The 19395-nt window shown below is 35.7% G+C and overlaps 1 protein-coding gene across 1 annotated transcript in view; it reads left to right on the forward strand.

Moving 5' to 3' along the window:
- Positions 1 to 19395, forward strand: part of POLN (DNA polymerase nu) — a gene marked incomplete at both ends in the record, with an annotated part of 78115 nt that overhangs the window by 44941 nt on the left and 13779 nt on the right. The window contains 4 exons of the mRNA XM_079534357.1: positions 5920 to 6002; positions 8345 to 8476; positions 10966 to 11076; positions 15000 to 15078. Of these exons, the coding sequence (XP_079390483.1) occupies positions 5920 to 6002; positions 8345 to 8476; positions 10966 to 11076; positions 15000 to 15078 (405 nt within the window). The remainder of the gene's footprint in view (positions 1 to 5919; positions 6003 to 8344; positions 8477 to 10965; positions 11077 to 14999; positions 15079 to 19395) is intronic.

Raw genomic sequence — 19395 nt, forward strand, 5'->3', positions numbered from 1 at the left:
AGTATATGGGAGATCAGTATGCAGGTAAATATCTTAGTAAAGATAATGGATCAGTTTACCCCCATGTGAATCCTTCAAAAATTGTTACTGATGACAGGTACAATTTATGACATGTCCTTGTTGCAATCTCTATATCTGGGCCCCTTTAAAGATACTTTAAAGTGTAGCAGCAGGAGACTCCTGGCCCATGGAGAAAACTGCAAAGATATGTCTTCATCACCTGTAGTGAGCTTGAAAGCTAGATATCCTGTTCTGCAGAAGGCTTAGGATGAATGAAATAAATCTTCATGCAATGGAGTACAGAGGGCTACTCAGACAAAATAAATTATTTTATAATGAATCACTGGAACGATTTGAAAAATTGTAAAGCGCCTTTGGAATCTTGAAAAAGAGCTTTATAGGAGTTGTAAAGCTTTTCCTCCTGCTAAAAGAGCATAATAACAATTTAAGATGCATTTTGATGGGGTGGCATACAAAGAGGAAAAGAAGTACAATGACAAAGATGTGGTATAGAAAAGATGATATCAAGCTGACAGTAGTTCAGTCGTTCTGTCAAAGGTGTTGAACACAGTTATCCAAGGTGAAAGCTTTTTATTAAAAAAAAAGCAAAACTGAGTGAAATAAAATATGAAGTGTTGAAAAATGACACTTTTTTAGTTTTTTTAGGAAACTTAGGAATTGATCAGTTATTTAGGAATTTATCAGGAATTTAGGAATTGATCAGTTTCTTTTAATCAGTGTATACTTAGGTTATATCAGAAACATCTTCCTTTGTGTTACCTGCTGTTTCCCTTTTGAAAAGATGGAAGTCTGCATTTCAGATGCTTCTTTCCTATTTTAGAAAGTATCTTACCTTTCCATCCTTTATTGGCCTGAATAGACAGGAGGTACCAAATCCAGACTATGTAGAGGGTGTGGTAGGACAGTCCAGCTGAGACTGGTAATGTTCCATTTATGTTCAAACTGATATGGTGCCTAGCATTATTGTGTTGCAAGAGAAAGACTGTCTATTTCTCTGGCCTAACTGTGCAAGTTAGAACCTTCAACATAGTCAGTGTCATGATGTAGTGGTCAGAGTTGATGGTTTGTCTAGGTTCCAGGAAATCCAGAAGACTTAACCCTTTCCTATCCTGAAAGATAGTGCAAGTCACTCTAGCCACTGAGGACTGTCTTGAACTTTTCTTTGATGGTAAATGCACTTGTTGCCACTGTGTGCATTGCCTTTTTGACTCTGGTTTGTAGTGGTGACACCATTTCTTGTCACCAGTAATGATACAGTCTGGGAATCTGTCACTTTCAGCCTTGTATTGGTTCAAAAACTCCTGAGAAGCTTGCTTGTGGTGTTTTCTGTTCCTGTGTGAGCATTTGTGGGGTTCACCTGGTGCAAACTTTGTATTATTCCAATATTGCCACCCTCATTTCCAGTGAATCAAAGCCAATATTCAGCTCTATATGCAGTTCCATGTTTGTATTCTGCCACTTCACACAGATAAGCTCATTGAGACTCTTCATTTTGTGGTGCAGCAGCTGTGCATGGCCATCTGAAACAGGCTTGTCTTTCACATCATTAGTGCCACTGCTGAAATACACCATTCTGTTTCCTTATCCTCACATCTGCTGTTTGGTCTCTATTCAGCAAGAGTCAATGAATGTGAATGGATGCAATTTTTTCCATATCAAGGAGCACACCTCTGCTTCGTATGCGCTTCAGTGTCAGCTGCCATTTTGTCAGACTGCTCCTCTGCTGCCCTCTGTAACACAGCAACAACATGTAATGGAATATCAATAGGAATGTTCAACTTCTGCTGCCATTCCATCAATACTTGCCTTTGACGTTGTGGGCCAACATAAAATAGGGCACATTGCTTTTGGAGCAGCCCTTGTATCTACATACAATGTAATGGAGCTTAACTGCATAAAAATTATTCCAAGATCTCTTCCATGCACTACTTTTAAAATATTTGAGGCAACTTATGCCTGATCCTTGTCTTTTTTTTTTTTCCATTAATCATGGAATAGGAGTTTTCAAAAAGCTTGCTTATTCTTGCACGTTACATTAATGGTAAGCACACTAAGTTATAGCGTATCAGTCTCTTCCATGTGTTTAGAATACTCAGATAACATTTTACTGTATACTCTGCCTGCCTTACAATAAGGCCAATGTCACTTAAAAACTCTAAGCTTTCAGACTTTACCTCCCACATAATATATCTAGTGGTGATTCTACTGTAAAACTGAGCCTTTCTAAAGCTTGCGCTTGTCACTAATTACGTAAATCATCTGCACCGGTTTCATATGCCAACACAGAGTTCTAAGCACGATCTTACAAAATATATAACCCCGTTTTAGTAGCAACTGGTGATTAAAAATGGCAGATTTATGCACTTCACTGAAGACTTAAACATAGAAAAGCGCAAAATACCCAAGAAAATGTAGACCAGTCAGATGAATGAAGATGTATTCGTTTGCATATTCACTCATTTATTGGATGTTAATGGCTGTGTATAAAATGAATTTAATGGCACTCCATCTCATTTCCCACATCAACAACTCCCAGTTAGGACTTGAGTTAGTTGGCAGATGCAGGACAGCAGCCAAGAGCCTTGTGGCTATTATGACTGCAAGGTAATGCAGATCAAGGCAATGTGTGTCTGCCAGATATTGTGTTTGAGAAGTTAGTTCTTCCTTTTCCTGCACATAAACAGACGACTTCGTCACCACACAATGTTTCTCAGAAGTACTGAAACATTTTGTTACAGTCTTTTGAGACCGATTTCCTTCTGTATCTACCTGTTCTCAAAACTCTATTTTTTAATTCAGTGCTGTTTTCTTACATTAGATAGCTTCCTTAGCTTTAAAATCTCATAAAAAATGAGATGATAATGTTTCCTTCTCGATACTGTGGTATTCTATGATGACTCTAAAACCAAAATGAAGTTTTAATTTGAAATAGGTTTTAACAGAAGCCTTTTTAACAAATTAATTCATTATCATAAAAAATTTATTTGCAGAGGAAACAATCTGAAGAAGAAAGCCCTATGATGGTTTCTAGCATGGGCGCATTTATGAGAAACTGCCCCTCACCCCATGCCATTTTATTATTGAAAAGAGTAGTCTCCACCCCAAGCTGAAAGAATGGCACTGTGTTGCAAAGGGATTTGAGCATCCTAGCTAGAAATAGATCAGAGTTGACATAAACAGAAGAAAGCATTTTGTTATTATGAATTCATGAATGAACATGTATAGTTTTGATTAATGACTTCTATTTGCTCAAGCACTTGTGATTTATGACACAATTTCTTTTATCATCTTTTGTTATTCGGGATTCCTGAGTGAGATACATACATTTGCAAATATACAGTGTGCTACCTTTAGTGCCTTTCCGCTGAATACTCACATTTCCCACTCTGATACACTTGGATGTGTTGACTGATCATTTTGGTTTTAGCATTATATTAAAAGAAATACTTGACATAAAGCTCTAAAATATTAGTTGCTTCTCATATATTTCTTGGACAACTCGAAGGTCAGGGAATGTAGAGTGGTTGTTGTGTTTGCCATAATCACATGATGCATGTACATCTGCACCATTAAATGTCTTAGACAAATATTTAATATAACTGCTTACAATCAAAGCATAGGATCCTTCTCCTGACTGCCTATTACAATTACAGCAGTGTTTTCTTGATCGGCCCCTTCAAGCTGAGGTTTGTATAATGCAAAAGCAACCTTAATAATCCTATAATAGGGTCTCTTGCATCATCAAGTTCTGATGTCTTCTACTTTAATCTTCTCTGGAACTTCCAGTCCTACCCAGCAGGACTTTTCAGTAAGACTCAGTAAGCTTCAGTCTTGCTTTCTCAATACAATGACCTGAGAAGCCAGTATCTGCCTCTACAGATCTCCATAACTTTTTTTTACCTGCTATGTTCTTAAAGTTAAAACTCTTCTTTTTCGTAGAGGTCAGCAGCCAACTTACCCTCTGCTCACCCCTTGGCTCTCAATTGCCTCTAGCCTCAGACTTAAGCAAATCTGCAAGTTCTATTGCTGTAATCCTATCTCTTTACCAGGCATCTAGTATGAATTATGCAGTGTGAGGAAAACAGAGCTAGATGTTGTACTGTTTCCCAGGTTTAAATATGGTGTTCTGGGGTAAGATCTGCTCTTTTTTTCTGGGAAATTCTATCAGATTATATTTCCTCTCGTTCTGGATAGGTGTTTTCTCAAGAATATGTGTGGCTTTCTGCCAGATCCTTCAGGAAATTCCTGCAGACTTTCTGGCAGGGGTTACTTCAGGAAATCTTTGATGATGTCTGGTTTCCTAATTCAGCACATATTAGTTCCAACTGCCACTCTATAACCTTAATCAGGTACATTTGGAAATTTCATCCCATTTTATTCATAGGAGCCATGATGACCTTTTGACCTGGCACAACAGAGAAAATAAATTATGAGAGCCTCCACGTACAGAAATGATTGACTTAATGTGGGAATGATCTTCAGATTAAAGATGCTCTTCATGTTTCTCAGCTTAAAAATGAACAGAGAAAAATCCATTTTATCCTTGAAGCAATTATACTGTTTAAAATGACTGTGAAGTTTTGTAAAACCAGACTGTTTATTTACCCTATAAAGATCTGAAATCATTTCTGATTTTCTTCTTCAAAATACATGTATTTCAAACAGGACTCTCTTAACATTGACTGCACCCAAAGTCTTCTTGTCTGTCTTTCACTGTCTAATTATATGAGCACTTTTCATAGGCTAGGCTAAAACCAGTGTATGAGCCAACCATGCACAATTCTGTGGCTCTGTTGATTTGCTAGGTGTTTAAGCATCGTAATACCAGTAAAAGACTCTAAGGATATATACAGAAATATGACTTTTTTTTAAAGCTTGTCAAACAAAACCTTCAAAATAAAGAGCATTCTGTAACAAAAAGCTTTAATGACAAAGTATACCAAACTGGTTCTTAAAACGCGATTGAATCATCATCAATGGACCCATGAGAAAACTTTTTCACAAGCTGTTCATATAGCATCAAGCATCTCTGATGGCAATCCATCTTTAACTTCCCAAAATAGTTCATGTAGGTACTTATATTCAAAGTGTGAGCCAATTAGGTAGAGATTTCTTCCAATAAGCTTCTATTTAAGCCATATTACCAGTATACTTCCAGTGCTCTAAATGGTCAGTAATGTCCTGAAGCTATATTTAGATAAGAGAAAGCAAAGATAACACATAATTGGTGATTGCAGAGTCCTAGCTTTTAATTTACAAATTACTAAATCCATTAGCCCTTTTATAGGACAGTCTACATCCTTGGTGTGTGAATGAGAAGCAGAAAGGATAGTGCTTGTTGCAAGCAAACTAGTTACAGTCTTTGCTCCTGCTGCTGTTTTATGACATATCTCCATTTCAGAGCTCTTTAAAACATATAAGAGATTCAGTGCGTGCTTTTATCAGCAATTATTCTTGATGAAGGCTCAGATATTCTTACTAATGAAGCATTTATATAACATTTGTTTAATTAAGCTTGAGGTCAAACTTTTCTTGGTGTTTCTGTATACTTTGTGTCTTGAACAATGCTGATGCTGGAAGGTTTAACTTTTCTCATGGGTCAGTACTGGATCTTCTTCATCCTAAGTAACTAATAATATAGTAGAAGGGATTTTCTTAGTCAAGGATTTGATTTAAAAAAATCAAACAGAAAACAAGGTAAGGATTAAAGAGCTACATTTTCTGAGGTCTGTCACCACCAAAATTCATAAACAAGCTGTGTGTTCATTGTGCCTAAGATAAAAGCTCCTAAATTCTTCTGTTTATGTCTTGTTAATCTGTAGTCAAATATGTTTCTGTGAGGATAAAAATATGAATTGATTTTAACTGAAAATGTATTATTTTTGTTTGTTTGTTTAGGAAGGGCATTCCAAGTGAACAAGTGAAACAAACTGATAGAGAGCAAGCAAAGCGTATCGTTTACTCAGTGGTTTATGGAGCAGGTAGGCATTCTTATAAAATAAATTGCTACAGTATGTTCATACCATCTATGTAACTTATGCAAATATACCAAATGTCTGAAGATGAGTTAAATTTTGACAGTGCATTATATTTTGATTTTCGTTAAGTATTGTTAAATAATTAAAATTGTCAAATTAATATACCTGCATTGACGTATATAAAAATTACACAGATGTCAGGTTTATTTGCTGCTGATGTAAGGGATGCATTTGTCTTCATCTAAAATAGGCATAATTTTTAGGAAACTTTATTTTCTGTTGATATTTACAAAGAGATGAGAACAGGCCTAATTAAATGAGAAGAACTCAGATACTGTCTCTAACTCAGATACTGACTCAAGATGCATTCTTACAACCACGGAATGGTAAGGCTGGAAAGGACCTCTGGAGGAGATTGCTGGTATTATGCTTACTGCGGTCAGTGGAAGTCTACTACTTCACGTAGTGATTTTTTTTGGTTTATGCTTTCTTAGCTTTACATTGCTTTTGGTTCGTATTTTTAAAATCTTTCCTATAATCTTGGAGGACAGAAAACACTATAATACAGAAAAGTTTTACTAGGTATAGGAGTTGGTACCTTAATTAATATACCGTCTATTGAGAGATAGAGCAGAATTTCAGACATTTTGCCCAATGTGGAGCAGTTATATTCATCTGTTTATGCCTCAGTCATCCTGTGAAACTTCAGAAAAGGCAACTTAAACATGTATGAAAGAAAGAATCGCTTCTCTTCAGTGGTACTAGTCCTGTGTTCTAGTCTTGTCTTATACGGAGCACAGAGGCGTGTCAAAGTGTTTAAATGAAAAACAGAGAAGCTGGTTAGAAGTGTTATTTTCAGTTTTGAAATATGATATTATAGAGTGGAAGATGCTAGAACACATAAGCTATTAGTAACAGTTTCCCTGGCACAGATAACTCAAGGGGAGTGCTCAAGGAAGCTTCAGCCCGCTCCTGGGAGTTGCTTAGCATGGCCTGTGCTCCCACATGGTGAAATATGGTCTTAAGTGGCTGTAGAGTCTTCTCTTTTTGCTTTCCAGGAATTGCATTTTGCTGGAACTTCTCAAACTCCCTTGTCGTTATTGTAGTTTAATTTTCCTTCTCTTGTATGTAATTCTTTGTTCTGTATAGCAGTAGTTCTTTAGAAGGGTAATATGGACAAATACAGATGTTGCAGTTCTCCAAGAAAGCCTCAGCACTCTTCTAGCCATTAACAACACGTGCTTTTGCAGATAGATTTGTCATTTTCTGACCAAGAAATTAAAAACAAGTTATTTTGATGTAAAATAGATTCCCAGGCCAATAACAGGTCAGCTAGAAGTCATCTGAGATGTGAATTTCTTGTTCTAGCACCTTGTCTGGACTGGTGTTCCTGTCGCTCAGTGCAGATCCCAGCATGACAGAGTAAAATGCTACATTATTCTGTATTCAGAAGTCTGAAATGCGTATCAGACTGACAGGGATGGCATTTAGGTGGCTGAAATTCTTTCTCTTTAAGAACGCTGGATAATTTTTCTTGACAGTATTATCATGACAGTAACTGTTCTATGCTTTCAGTGCCTTGAAACTTTACCTCTCAGCTTATGTTGTTTCCAGACTGAGTGTTGGTTTTGTGATGCTATGCAGACAAATATATCCATCTTTCAAACCTTGTATGACTAAAGTTGATGTGTCTGTTATTTTTAATGAAAATATTTAATTTATAAATGTATTTAAACTGAAACTCTTAGATAATACTTTTGTACTGTGAAAAATTGTCTTTGGTATAATATTATATGTTTGCAATATATGTAATAATAATATCTATTATGCATCTTTATCTTATCCAAAATGCAGTACTCCTTTCCATCTCTGCTGAAACAATTTTCTATTCTGCATTTCTTTTCCATCCCTTTCATCTCACAACTTGGATTTACATTTCTGTAGACATTGAGGAGTCCAAGACTGTTTGAAATCTGTGGGATTAAAACTTTTAGCTGCATTTTTAAAATCAGGCCACCTGGTCTGATTACTTCTGCTGTTAGGTTTTTTTTATGAATTCTACACCATACCCAAAGCTTCTGGCTAAACTCAGCTAGCCATACCTCCATTTCTTTTTTACATAATTTGTAGGTTCTATATCTTCTCCTTAGAGTCTGCAGATTTCAACTTCAACGAAACATTCAAGCTCAAGGATAATGTTTGCATCATTGAAATATGATTATGGATATCAGATCCATCCTCTTTCATAGAGATGGGCATATTTACCAATTTCAGTAATTGTGAACTTAACAGTTTTATTGTCTGTAATGGATTTCTGTTCTTTTTTTTTTTTTTTTTGTGTACAGGTAAAGAACGTCTTGCAGAATGTTTGGGAATTACTCCTCTTGAAGCTAGTTGCTTTATAGAGAGTTTTATGCAAAAATACAAGAAAGTACATGAATTTACCAAGAAAACCATTGGACAATGCGAAAATAAAGGTAATCCAAATAGACAACCATTATTTTTTTAATTAATCATTGTGTCACAACGATGAAGACAGAGATTCAGCTTAATCTAAATTCACATACTTACAGAACAAGAGATAATACGTAATATCATCTCTTGGTGAGTCAGGTATTTTTTCTCTTTTACTCCTGAGACAAATTGGTTGGCAGCTTCTCTGCCTTTCCTAAGAAAGATGCAGGCAAAGTAATATTTCTGTTCTCAGTCTGAACTCTACTTAATGTCAAGCTATACTACATCATTTCAACATAAAATGTACTCCAACACAAATCCAGGGAATATTTTACTTAATAAATATGTTACATCACTGCTGAAACACGGAAGTTCAGCCATTTAGTCAAAGAACCAGTTTACAGAAGCAATTTTTAAATACGTGTTTCTTCATCACAGTAGTCAGAATTTCAAGCTCAGGTGGTATCTGTGATGACAGATGTGTGCAGAGTGCTTCTTGAAGCCAGCTGCAAACTCTTTTAGCATTCAATTTGTTGTTAGTCTACATATTCATTTACATTTAGAGAATCCTAGGAGTGCAGCAATTAGAGAAGAGAAAGAACAGCTGCTAGAAATATTTTTAAAGTTTACTAGAAGAACTGTCAAGATGGATTTCTTAGTACGCTGTGTGGTACGGTGTGGTGTACTAAGAATACTGTAGAAATAAATTGTAAATTTGCCATATAATATTGCCTATAATTATTGAGGTGAACATGATGGTAGAAACAAGTAACTGATTCAGACTTCTTTGTAACGTTTAGACCTTAAAATTCTATGGGGAGCACGAGCTTTCATTGTGTCATGGAATTACATTCCTTTATTCATTAACATTGCTGAAGAAAACATAGGTTTTCAGGAGCTTTCCTTTAGGGAATGAAGCTCAACAAAATATGTATCGTAAAATTTTACACAATTATGATGTATTTGTTTTGATTTACTTAAAATAGCATTGTTTTCTTTTCTTAAAAGTAAATGAGTTTCCGTAATCAAGATTCTGTGCTCGAGAATGTTTATTGTGCTGAGTAGACAAGAGTGTCATAACTAATGTCCTTGATTGTGGTTAAGACATGGTACACACTTGTTTAATTAGTACTCCTCTCACTCTGAACTGTTTATTTCAGTTATATAAGCTCAAAAATTTTTGCAGCAGGCAAACATTCTTTAGTACTTTTCTTGTTCATCCATCTCAGATTAAAAAACTCTTCCAACCTAGAGAGCTCATTTTTACTTATCTGCTGTTCAAAGATGAATGGCATCTGACCAACTAATTTTATTTAGGTTTTACAAATGTTCAGTACTTAATTTACCATAAACGTACCATAGAGAAATAGGATTATTACATTAAATCTATTTCTCATTGAGTGTTTAGTGTTCTAAAAATTCTTGCTTCTTACTGTTCTTTGCAGAAAATCTTAGTTAAATTAGGAAGACTGATTTGCCAGAGAACATCCCAACCTCCAGACAGTTCAGTTCCCTGTTCTAAAAATTGAACTTCTCATGTTCATGCTGTTGGTAATATAGAAATTAACAGAAAGCTTTATTAGTTCAGCAGAGCTATTTTCATTACCCTGTGCATAATATTGGATTTGTGTTGTACATAGTACAAAAACACAATTTCAACAAAACACGGAACTCCGTGTTTTGAGAGCTTTTATTGCACATGAGATTAAATTATGGTGTGCAGTCTGAGCTCCAGTGGTATCCAGTGATGGCCTATGGGTAGTCAGGGTGATCAGAAGTGTAACAGAAAGCCTTTTTTTAGGACAAGGCTTAGTTTTGGGAGATAAGCTGAAGCAAGACTTTACAAGTGTTTTCTGGACAGGAGGATCATGGGATCTCTCTTTCTCTCTCTGTTCCTCTCACTTGTCCTCCAAAAAAATCCAGTGATGATGGCAAAATACTTCATTAGGCTAAAAATAAATGTTTAACTATTTTAATGCGTTTTCTTTAAACTACTTACTTAACTAGAGGTAAGAAAGTTTGGTTGTGGAAGGGACATGAAACTATTGCATTAAGAAAATCGGGGAAAAAAAATTCTCCAAAAATGATTGGACAATTTTGGGAATGATTCATTAGTGATTTAATTGCTGTGCAAACTGATTTTTTTGCTATTCCCATGTAAACTATTCATTGCATGGAAAGCTCTAATTATGGCTACTAATAGATAGCTAATTCTGCTAGGTATTTATAGTTTCATCTCCCACAGAGAGTTTGCTATTTTACCAGCATATTAGCAGATAATCCTAATGAAAATGCAGCTTTAATGAACATAAATTTTTATTGTATAACATGTATCAATTCTCTAAATAAAATAATTCTGAGGCTAACAATGCAATAAGCTCTGAATACTTTCAGAGGGCAAATTATCTCAAGAAGCACAATTACAAAAAATCTGCATTATCTTCAAAAATAATTTTTAAAGTTTAACTTGTAATTGCTCTAGAAATGCTGATTTCTACTTAAATCCTACAAGGTTATGTGGTTTCCATTATGGGACGCAAAAGACTGCTTGCTAATATCAATTCACAGGATTACAAACTACGCACTCAAGCAGAGAGGCAGGCTGTCAATTTTGTTGTTCAAGGTAAAATCTCACCTATGTACCCACCTACTTACCTACCATCTATCTATCTTAACTCTAACAGACGAAATCTCCTTTGCTCTCAAAAAAATGAATATTCTCATAGTCTGTTAAAGTAAGCTACTGAGGCATGAGTTTTATTATAAAAACAGAAGTTTAAAATGTTTATTCTAGGTTCCTTGGAAACTTCAAATAAACACAGTGTATTAATACAGTAGAGTTCTCTGCCATTGTTAAATACAGGTGTAGGCACTAACTACATATGGAGAAAACATATAAGATTTCAAGTCTTGAATGCATGGTTGTCTGAAATATTTTCCTTTCTGGCTTCTTTGAGAGTTTCTTTCACAGTGCTTCTGTGATTTTTATGCTTACAGTTTCTGGCTTTTTTTTTGTCACGTAGCTTTAGTTTAAGAAATATGCAGTATTACAAGAACCTTATTATATTTTGAAACCCAACTCTTCATAAGGAACATTTGAAAATAATTCTCTGAAGGGTGAAAATAAAGATGTTTCTTCAGAGAAATTGGAAATGTAAAAATTAGCACAAAAATACTGAAATATTAGTAATAGATATATTAACATATAAGTTGTTTGGACCCAAGTCTTGTATAGAATTAACCACATAAGGAACAAATAGAAATTGAGCTTGCAGTCCAAAGCTGAGATCCCTCCCACCAAACCTTGCAGACATTATTTCTTTGTTTGGAATATGCTGACAAGGTTTTCATTAAGCTGTATTGGACGTGTACAATTTACAGATAAGTAAAAACTGCTTTCTAAATACAGTGATGGAGTGCCTATAAGGGTCATTTGAATTTTCTTTTTGAAAGGATCATTTGGTTTTTCTTTTTTTTTTTTTTTCTCCAAATATTATTCATGTTAATGTTTAATTTTAAAAATGACTTACGTAATTATGTCATGTTTGACATCCTTATAATCAGTAACTGAATTTAGTACTATCTCTACAAGAACATGTACAGATCTAGAATTCTAATACATACCCTGCTGCTTGAGTAACAGTTGTGCTCGAGTGATAGCTGCCTTGCTGTATGAGTCTCTCAAATGCAGAATTTTTGCAGAGGGTTGTTAGAGTTAGGGTAATATGGTCAGGTTTCGGTTAGACTTGATGATCTTTAAGGTCTTTTCCAACCTGAGCAATTCTAAGATTTTATGGTTCTATGATTTTAAAATATTCTTATAACATCTGCAGCAAAGCCTGCATATTTGTACATCTGGGAATACCTACACAAGCTTCTCTAGAGACTTGTGTTCATTTCACTTCAGTTTCACCCAGATGAACAGCAGCCCTCTCCAGCTGAAGACATAATGCTTGAGCTAATACAGTGGGTCCTGCTGAGTGTATGGGGCAACATTAATAAAGTTATGTTGCCCTTGTAGCACCACTTGCTTGTGCCCATCTGTGCTAAGAGCTTGGAGCTGAGACAAAGCTGAATCATAGAATAGAATCATAGAATCATTAAGTTTGGATAAGACCACTAAGATCATCTAGTCCAACTCTTGAATCATGACTAGCATGCCTACAACACCAACACAGGACTGCTTGTGAAATTCTCCTACATTAATAAGATTAATATATTTAATTGTCAGTTCAAATCATACTGGAGAACAAATCTGAAAAAAAAAGTTGTGACTATTATTTAAAACATGTAAATTGGAAGGTAGGGTGAAACAAGGATTAAAAACTTTAACGTAGTCAGAATTTCTAGATTTTATTAGAGAATTTGCTCTAGACTCTATGTTTTTTTTTTGAACTGCAGTATTTCACCTCTGAGAAAATATTTAAATGCTGTAAAATCTTTCTATAATATACTAAAGCATTTTTAGTTAGAGAATTAGAGTTAATGTACTAAACTGCAAATAATGTGTTTTATCTTTATATATCTGTGATTCCCATCTACAAGAGGGCTTGTCAGGAGGATCCAGGGAACTACAGGTCTGTCAATCTAAGCTCAGTGCTAGGGAAGGTTATGGAACAGATCATCTTGAGTGAGATCACGCATCGTGTGCAGGATAACCAGTGGATCAGGTTAAGACAGCATGAGTTCATGAAAGGCAGATCCTGCTTGACGAACTTGACCTGCTACAATGATCGAGTGACCCACCAGTGGATGAGGGAAAGGCTGGTGATGTAGCCTACCTAGACTTCAGCAAAGCTTGACACTGTCTCACACAGTATTCTCCTAGAGAAGCTGGCAGTCTGTGGCTTAGACTGGTACACTCTTTGCTGGGTAAAGAACTGTCTGGAGAGCCAGGCCCAGAGAGTAGTGATGAACGGAGTTAAATCATGTGTGGTGCTCCCTGGAGGCCGCTACTGGGGCCTGTCCAGTTCAATATCGCTATCGATGAGCTGGTCGAGGGGATTGAGTGCGCCGTCAGTAAGTTAGCAGATTACATCAAGCTGGGTGGAAGTGTCAACGTGCCTGGGGGTAGGAAGGCTCTACAAAGGTTTCTGGATGTGCTACTAAGGGACATGGTTTAGAAGGGAAATATTGGTGGTGGGTGGATGGTTGGACTAGATGATTGTGGAGGTCTTTTCCAACCTTAAAGGTGCCATGATTCTGTGATAATAGTCTAATAATATAAGTAGTTTGCATTTTGAAAATGGTAGCAGAAGCGGATATGAGATGATTTCTTCTGTTGCATTGCAATATTAAGAGGAATGTGCAGAGTTCCAGCTTTAACTTGATACAGCTGCACTTTACATGTATGTACTGTGAGGAATAAACTAGTTATATATATTTATTCTCATGATCTGACTGACTACTTAACTTGTGATGAAACATCTTTTCTTAGTTTCTATATCAATGCATCGTGTGTTTGTTGTATTTAATCCATGTGAGACAACATTTGAACAGAAAAACAAGTATATTTGGGTCTAAATTTTCCATTAAATGTAGACATCTCAAAAACCAGCTGAGTATCTGCTCTTGGTATAGTTAATGAATAAAAGAGAGTCTCAGCATGAGATTCACAGGAAGGCAGTTTGTTACAGAAAACCAGGAAGAGGTATTAAGTCTTTCCCCTGTTGGGTTATTGAGACATATTAATCTCTTCAATCTCTTAGATATTCTTTTACCTCCCAGGAGAGTACCCTTGCTATTTGCCTAACTGGATAATCTTTATCTCTTGATGTTGGACTATTTGAAAGAAAGAATTCAAGATTTACTGAACTGAGGGTTCAAAAATGAAAATGTGTATGGTTTGGTACTTTTAAGATATTGGATGGGGCAAGAATTATTGCTCCTGGTCCTTAGTTAAAGGATTATTTCTGTACTTTTTCTGATAAATATCTCTATAAAAATGCACTAAATCCTGTTGCGTGGTTCAGAACAGGCTGTTTCACCAAACTGCAAGTCTGGAGGATCACTCTGTCTCTTTATTAGAAATGCCTAATCCATTACACAACATGACACTGTTTCTGCAACGCTGCTCTGTAACATAGCGTAATTGCCCTATAACGTAATGAATATATGTTACATACCCACTGAGTTAAAAAAAATCATGAATTAAATTACCAAATGAAAATATGTCTCTAAAACAAAATTCTGCCCTTTACATTACATTTTAATTAATTTATAGGTAAATTTTACTTCAGATCATTTTCAATTTAATTTAGATCATTTCAGATAGATCGTATGGTTAGGTTAAAGTTGAACTTGCTGGTCTTTAAGGTTTTTTTTCCAAGCTGAGCAATTCTATACTATATATTTTCTGTTTTCTGTTTCTAATTAACATGTAGTAGTTTGTTACTTATTAATCTGTTTCACATATTACATCAACTGAATTCACTAGTTTTGCAAATTCTTATAATTCACAATCTTCAGATGTTTTTCATTTCTATGCCATAAAACAGCTTGCCTTTTGCATGCTTTAAACTGAAAGCAGATCACTTTCTTTCGTAGGATCTGCAGCTGATCTTTGCAAAATGGCTATGGTTGAGATTTTTACCTCTGTTGTGGTTTCTCCAACTTTAACAGCCAGGTTAGTAATGAATGACTGCAAAAGTGTTTAATTTTGAAACAAAAATAGTGTTGAATGGGTCTCTAGCATTTTAGGTAGCTGTAGAAATATTGTGTATGCCTCTGTATCTTTTAACAAGCAAGGGCTTGTGGGAGATGCTTTTATACAACCAGAAGTTGTATCTTTGTGCTTGAACAGTTGGACATGTAAACCTATTCCAAGGCAATGCAGTGCCCAGGGCCTGTTGAAGCTCAGTCAGCTCTAGTTCAGTGGTAGTTCCACGTCTTTGAAATCAAGCCCACTGATCATATCCTTCCTGTATTTTGAGTATATTGTACAATGGCAATTGAATATAGTGTGAGCTAGGAAAAACAGGAATCAGGAAATCAGTGCTCAAACAAAATAAATGAACAGTTTTTAATCCTTTTACAGATGGCTTTCTTTTGCTAAAAAAAAAAAAGCAAAACAAAACAAAAACACAAAGGAAAGAAATAAGTGGCCCTATACTACAAATCTGAAATGGGAAACTGTTCTTTGGTGTACAGACATATAGGGAATGTTGTTTGAAGAGGCCAGAATCAGGCAGCTGTGGCCTGGCTGAATTTTATTTTGGCAAGTGTAACTTTGGGTTAGATAAGTGATAGAGCAGCTGCCTTATGGGACAGTCAGCCAACTAGCCAGTCTCTAATGGACGCAAGCAGAGATTTTGTAAGAGTAAAAAATACATTCTCTCCTTCTGTACCTAACTAACACATGCATCTTTAGGTTCAGTGACCAGCTGTTTATTGTAATGATGAGAAAGCCAAAGGTTTTTGCATTTAATTCCATGTCTGGTAAAGCTTGTGAATGTTTTCTTCTCTCAACAGAAAAGTTTGCTTGAGTTGACCTCTCTCAAAACTATTTATTTAAAAAATGTAGTGCTATCAAATGGCTAAGGACATAACAGACATGGGGAAGTACAGGTACTTTACAAGTTTTCCTTGTGATGTGAAATCATAGGAAAAGTGCTAGACCAGAAGAATTGCTGCCTGTGCTTCTCATTCCTACCATAAATACCGCAGCTGGGAAAGACTAAGATTGCAAGGTCAATTAGAAGAGACAGACTGTTTTAAACTGGGATTTGAACTCCTGCCAGCCATTAACAACTGGATGGCTTTGCTAAAGCAGAACCTTTTAATATTTACAAATGGCTCTTGGCTGTAATATTTATTAGATACTTAGAAGCTAGGCTTGTCAGAAAACCACAGTCAGTGCCTTTGTAAATTCTGTGAACACTCACCTGGTTAGAAAGTGGCTCAGGCATTTGAAAGCATCACCATGGTCTTGTCAACAGATTACGGTATTGGAACCTGAAATTTTGTGTTTCCACTCAGTCACTTGTCTGCCAAGTGACATTCAGCTATTATTTATTCAGTGGTCTGTTTCTTGATTTTCTTTTCAGTAAAGTTGGGATAATGATCCTAACATTCTTTGTAAGGCTCTTTGAAAAATATTGTAGAAAGGAAATGATGCTGTTATTGTAACAGTAGGAATGCACAGTAGCTATTCCAAAATGAGAAATATAACCAGCCTCCTATTATCACATTGAATCATACTGAAAAAGAAAAAAATACTACTACCTTTTCTTCTATCTCTACCCCCCTTGCAAGGTTTCTTCCCCTCCATTAGAATTTCTAATTTTAGAATAAAGTTTTCACTTTGAGTAACATATCAAAGAGAAATATCATCTACATATACTTTAGAAGAAACTATGAGTTCCTTATTTAGACTGTGATACAGTATATCCTATAAGGCATAGCCAAGTAGTGGCTAACACCCAACGTTTTGTCTTCCCTACAATGCATAACCAAGTAGTGGCTGACACCCAACGTTTTGTCTTCCCTACCTTGCAAATTAAAAAAAAAAAAAAAAGAAAAAAGAATCAAATTGCATTTTAGACAAGGTCTTACAGTTTTTGATGTTAATTTGCAGTTAGGTTTACTGTCTTCATCATCAACAGCGCTGCATTCACATAAATTGTAATTGTATGTGAGCAAGTTCTGACCCAATAGTACATAGCTTCATTTCTCATGACTAGTAATCATGATATTTTTCATTACTCTTTGTCCATGTAACATCGTGTTTGGAAGTCAGTGAAAGGTAACCAATTACATTTTCACGAAGCTGAATCAGCGAGGTCCTCGTGAAGGAGCAGTACGTTCCTCTGTGGCTGATCAGTGACAGTCTCATTTTTCACTTTGTATTGGACATCTTTTAATTCAAATGCCAGCTCAGCAACTCATGCTGTTGTCAATAAAAAAATCAGTTTGTTATCTGAGAATAATTTTACAGAAATGGGTAAAAGAAGCATTACATTCAATACGTAATCAGTATGATAAAAGCTGATACTACTATGGATTAGCTACTGCCATTGGTATTGATGTGTTCATTTTGCATGGAACTGATGAATAATCAACATGATTTCTTTAAAATTCTTCCATATTATCTACATCTTTGTTGAGATGCTGTTCTGCCGTTTGCGGCCAAGTTGCTTACTGAAAGTGTGCTGCTGACATCAATTATTCAAGTGCTAGCTTTTACCTGCGTGATGCAATTCACAGAACCTCCACAGAATGTCTCCTGCAGGCAGATGATAACAGAGGAACTTCTGAAGTCAGATCAAGGCAAATATTAGCAGCTGAAAGAAAGATTTGTGGAATTTATGAGAGTAGAAAAATACTCTGTGAACTTAGATTGACAATTGTAGTTATTTAAAATGTCATTACAGTGACATATACCTGGGAATGTGAAATGGAGGAAGGATGTTGGCAACTGAAGGAAGAACGGATTGCCTATACCGGTTTTTGTTAAAATTGTCGTTGTATAAGCTGAAGATAGATGCATGCTACCCAAAGACTGTCTGGCACTGTATGAACTGCTCAGAAGCTTTTAGTTATTAAAGATGGTAACATCCTAACAACATGCAAATTAACTTTAACACTTCCAAAGAACTATTGAGTAATATTGCTTGAATCTGGCAATTGTGCTTTCTTATCTGTTTATCATTCCTATAACACTAGATCCTAATGCCTCAAACACACAGCTTTACTTCTCAGTGTGTCCAGGGCCTGGGTAAAACGACAGATTCAGTGACAGGCCAGATACAAACAAATGATTTGAAAAGTGTGAGCCACAAAAAAAAAGAGGAAAAGGCACAAGCCTATTTTCTTGATCCCAACTACTCTTCTTTAGCAGTGGATATTGAAGCTTTTCAAAGTTTTCCTTAATGAACAAACGCTTCAATCGGCATAATGATTTTTTTGAGCTGATGAACTAAAAATGCAGCTTGCTTCCACACATATCACTAAATTAGTAAGAGAGAACACTTACTGTCCCAGGAACAAGCTCTGTGTTATGTGACCTGGAATTTTTTCCGATATAAATCATATGGTAAAACTCAAATAGTTCATTTCCTGGAATTGGTTTTAATTTAGTTACAGAGAAGAAATAAGAGACATATTATAAGGTGTACAGGGATTCCAGCACTAGTACTTTATTACCTGGTTATGCTTTCATACAAAAGATTCAAACAAAAGGGCATAGCAATAAAAGATTTTCTTGACTATATCATAGTGAGCTTCATTCTGTGAGCTACTTAATGCTGCTGCTGTATAGAATGGTTTTCTTTAGCTCTGAGTGCACAATTGTTGTCCCTCCACTTATTTTTTACGGAATTAAAGAATTAATTTTACCCATGTTTCTTCTGTAGGAATTATCCAAGATTTCCAACTAAATACTTACTGGTCTTGTTCTCTGCCCCATTATTACCTTGTATGTTCTGCTCTGAATATTAATTCCTGCAAGAGAATCATCCTTAGCCTAGTACCGGAGAAGCAGAATCACAGGGAAAAGATAGAAGTTTTTAATTATGCTTGAGGAGAATGAAGTTTTTGTTTCTCAGACATATGCTTTTGTTTCAGTAGCAGAAGGAAACATCCTACATCATGTGGTTGTTGTAGAAATTATTGGGAGCTCCCCATAGCTGCTGTCCCCATCCAGTATGTAGCTCTTCGCTTCCCAAGTGGCCATTTTGTATTTCTAGTTGTGCTGTGACCTAGCAAATTCATTGCTTTTCTCAATATTTCACAGAAGTACCTTGCATGTATGCACAAGATAGTGAGCAATTACCTGAACACCTTATGCAGAGTGAGCCAGAAAAAGTAAAAATGATTTATTCTTTATAGAAAAAGCTAACTATATTTAATATGCTTAAATATCATAGGTAAAAAGGACATTTATGATGCAGCAGACACTTAAATGTACCTTTTTTGTGGGTCATTAAACACAAATAAATACTTC

Source organism: Tetrao urogallus (genome assembly GCF_951394365.1).
Source record: "Tetrao urogallus genome assembly, chromosome: 4".
In the NCBI taxonomy this organism is placed as follows: domain Eukaryota; kingdom Metazoa; phylum Chordata; class Aves; order Galliformes; family Phasianidae; genus Tetrao; species Tetrao urogallus.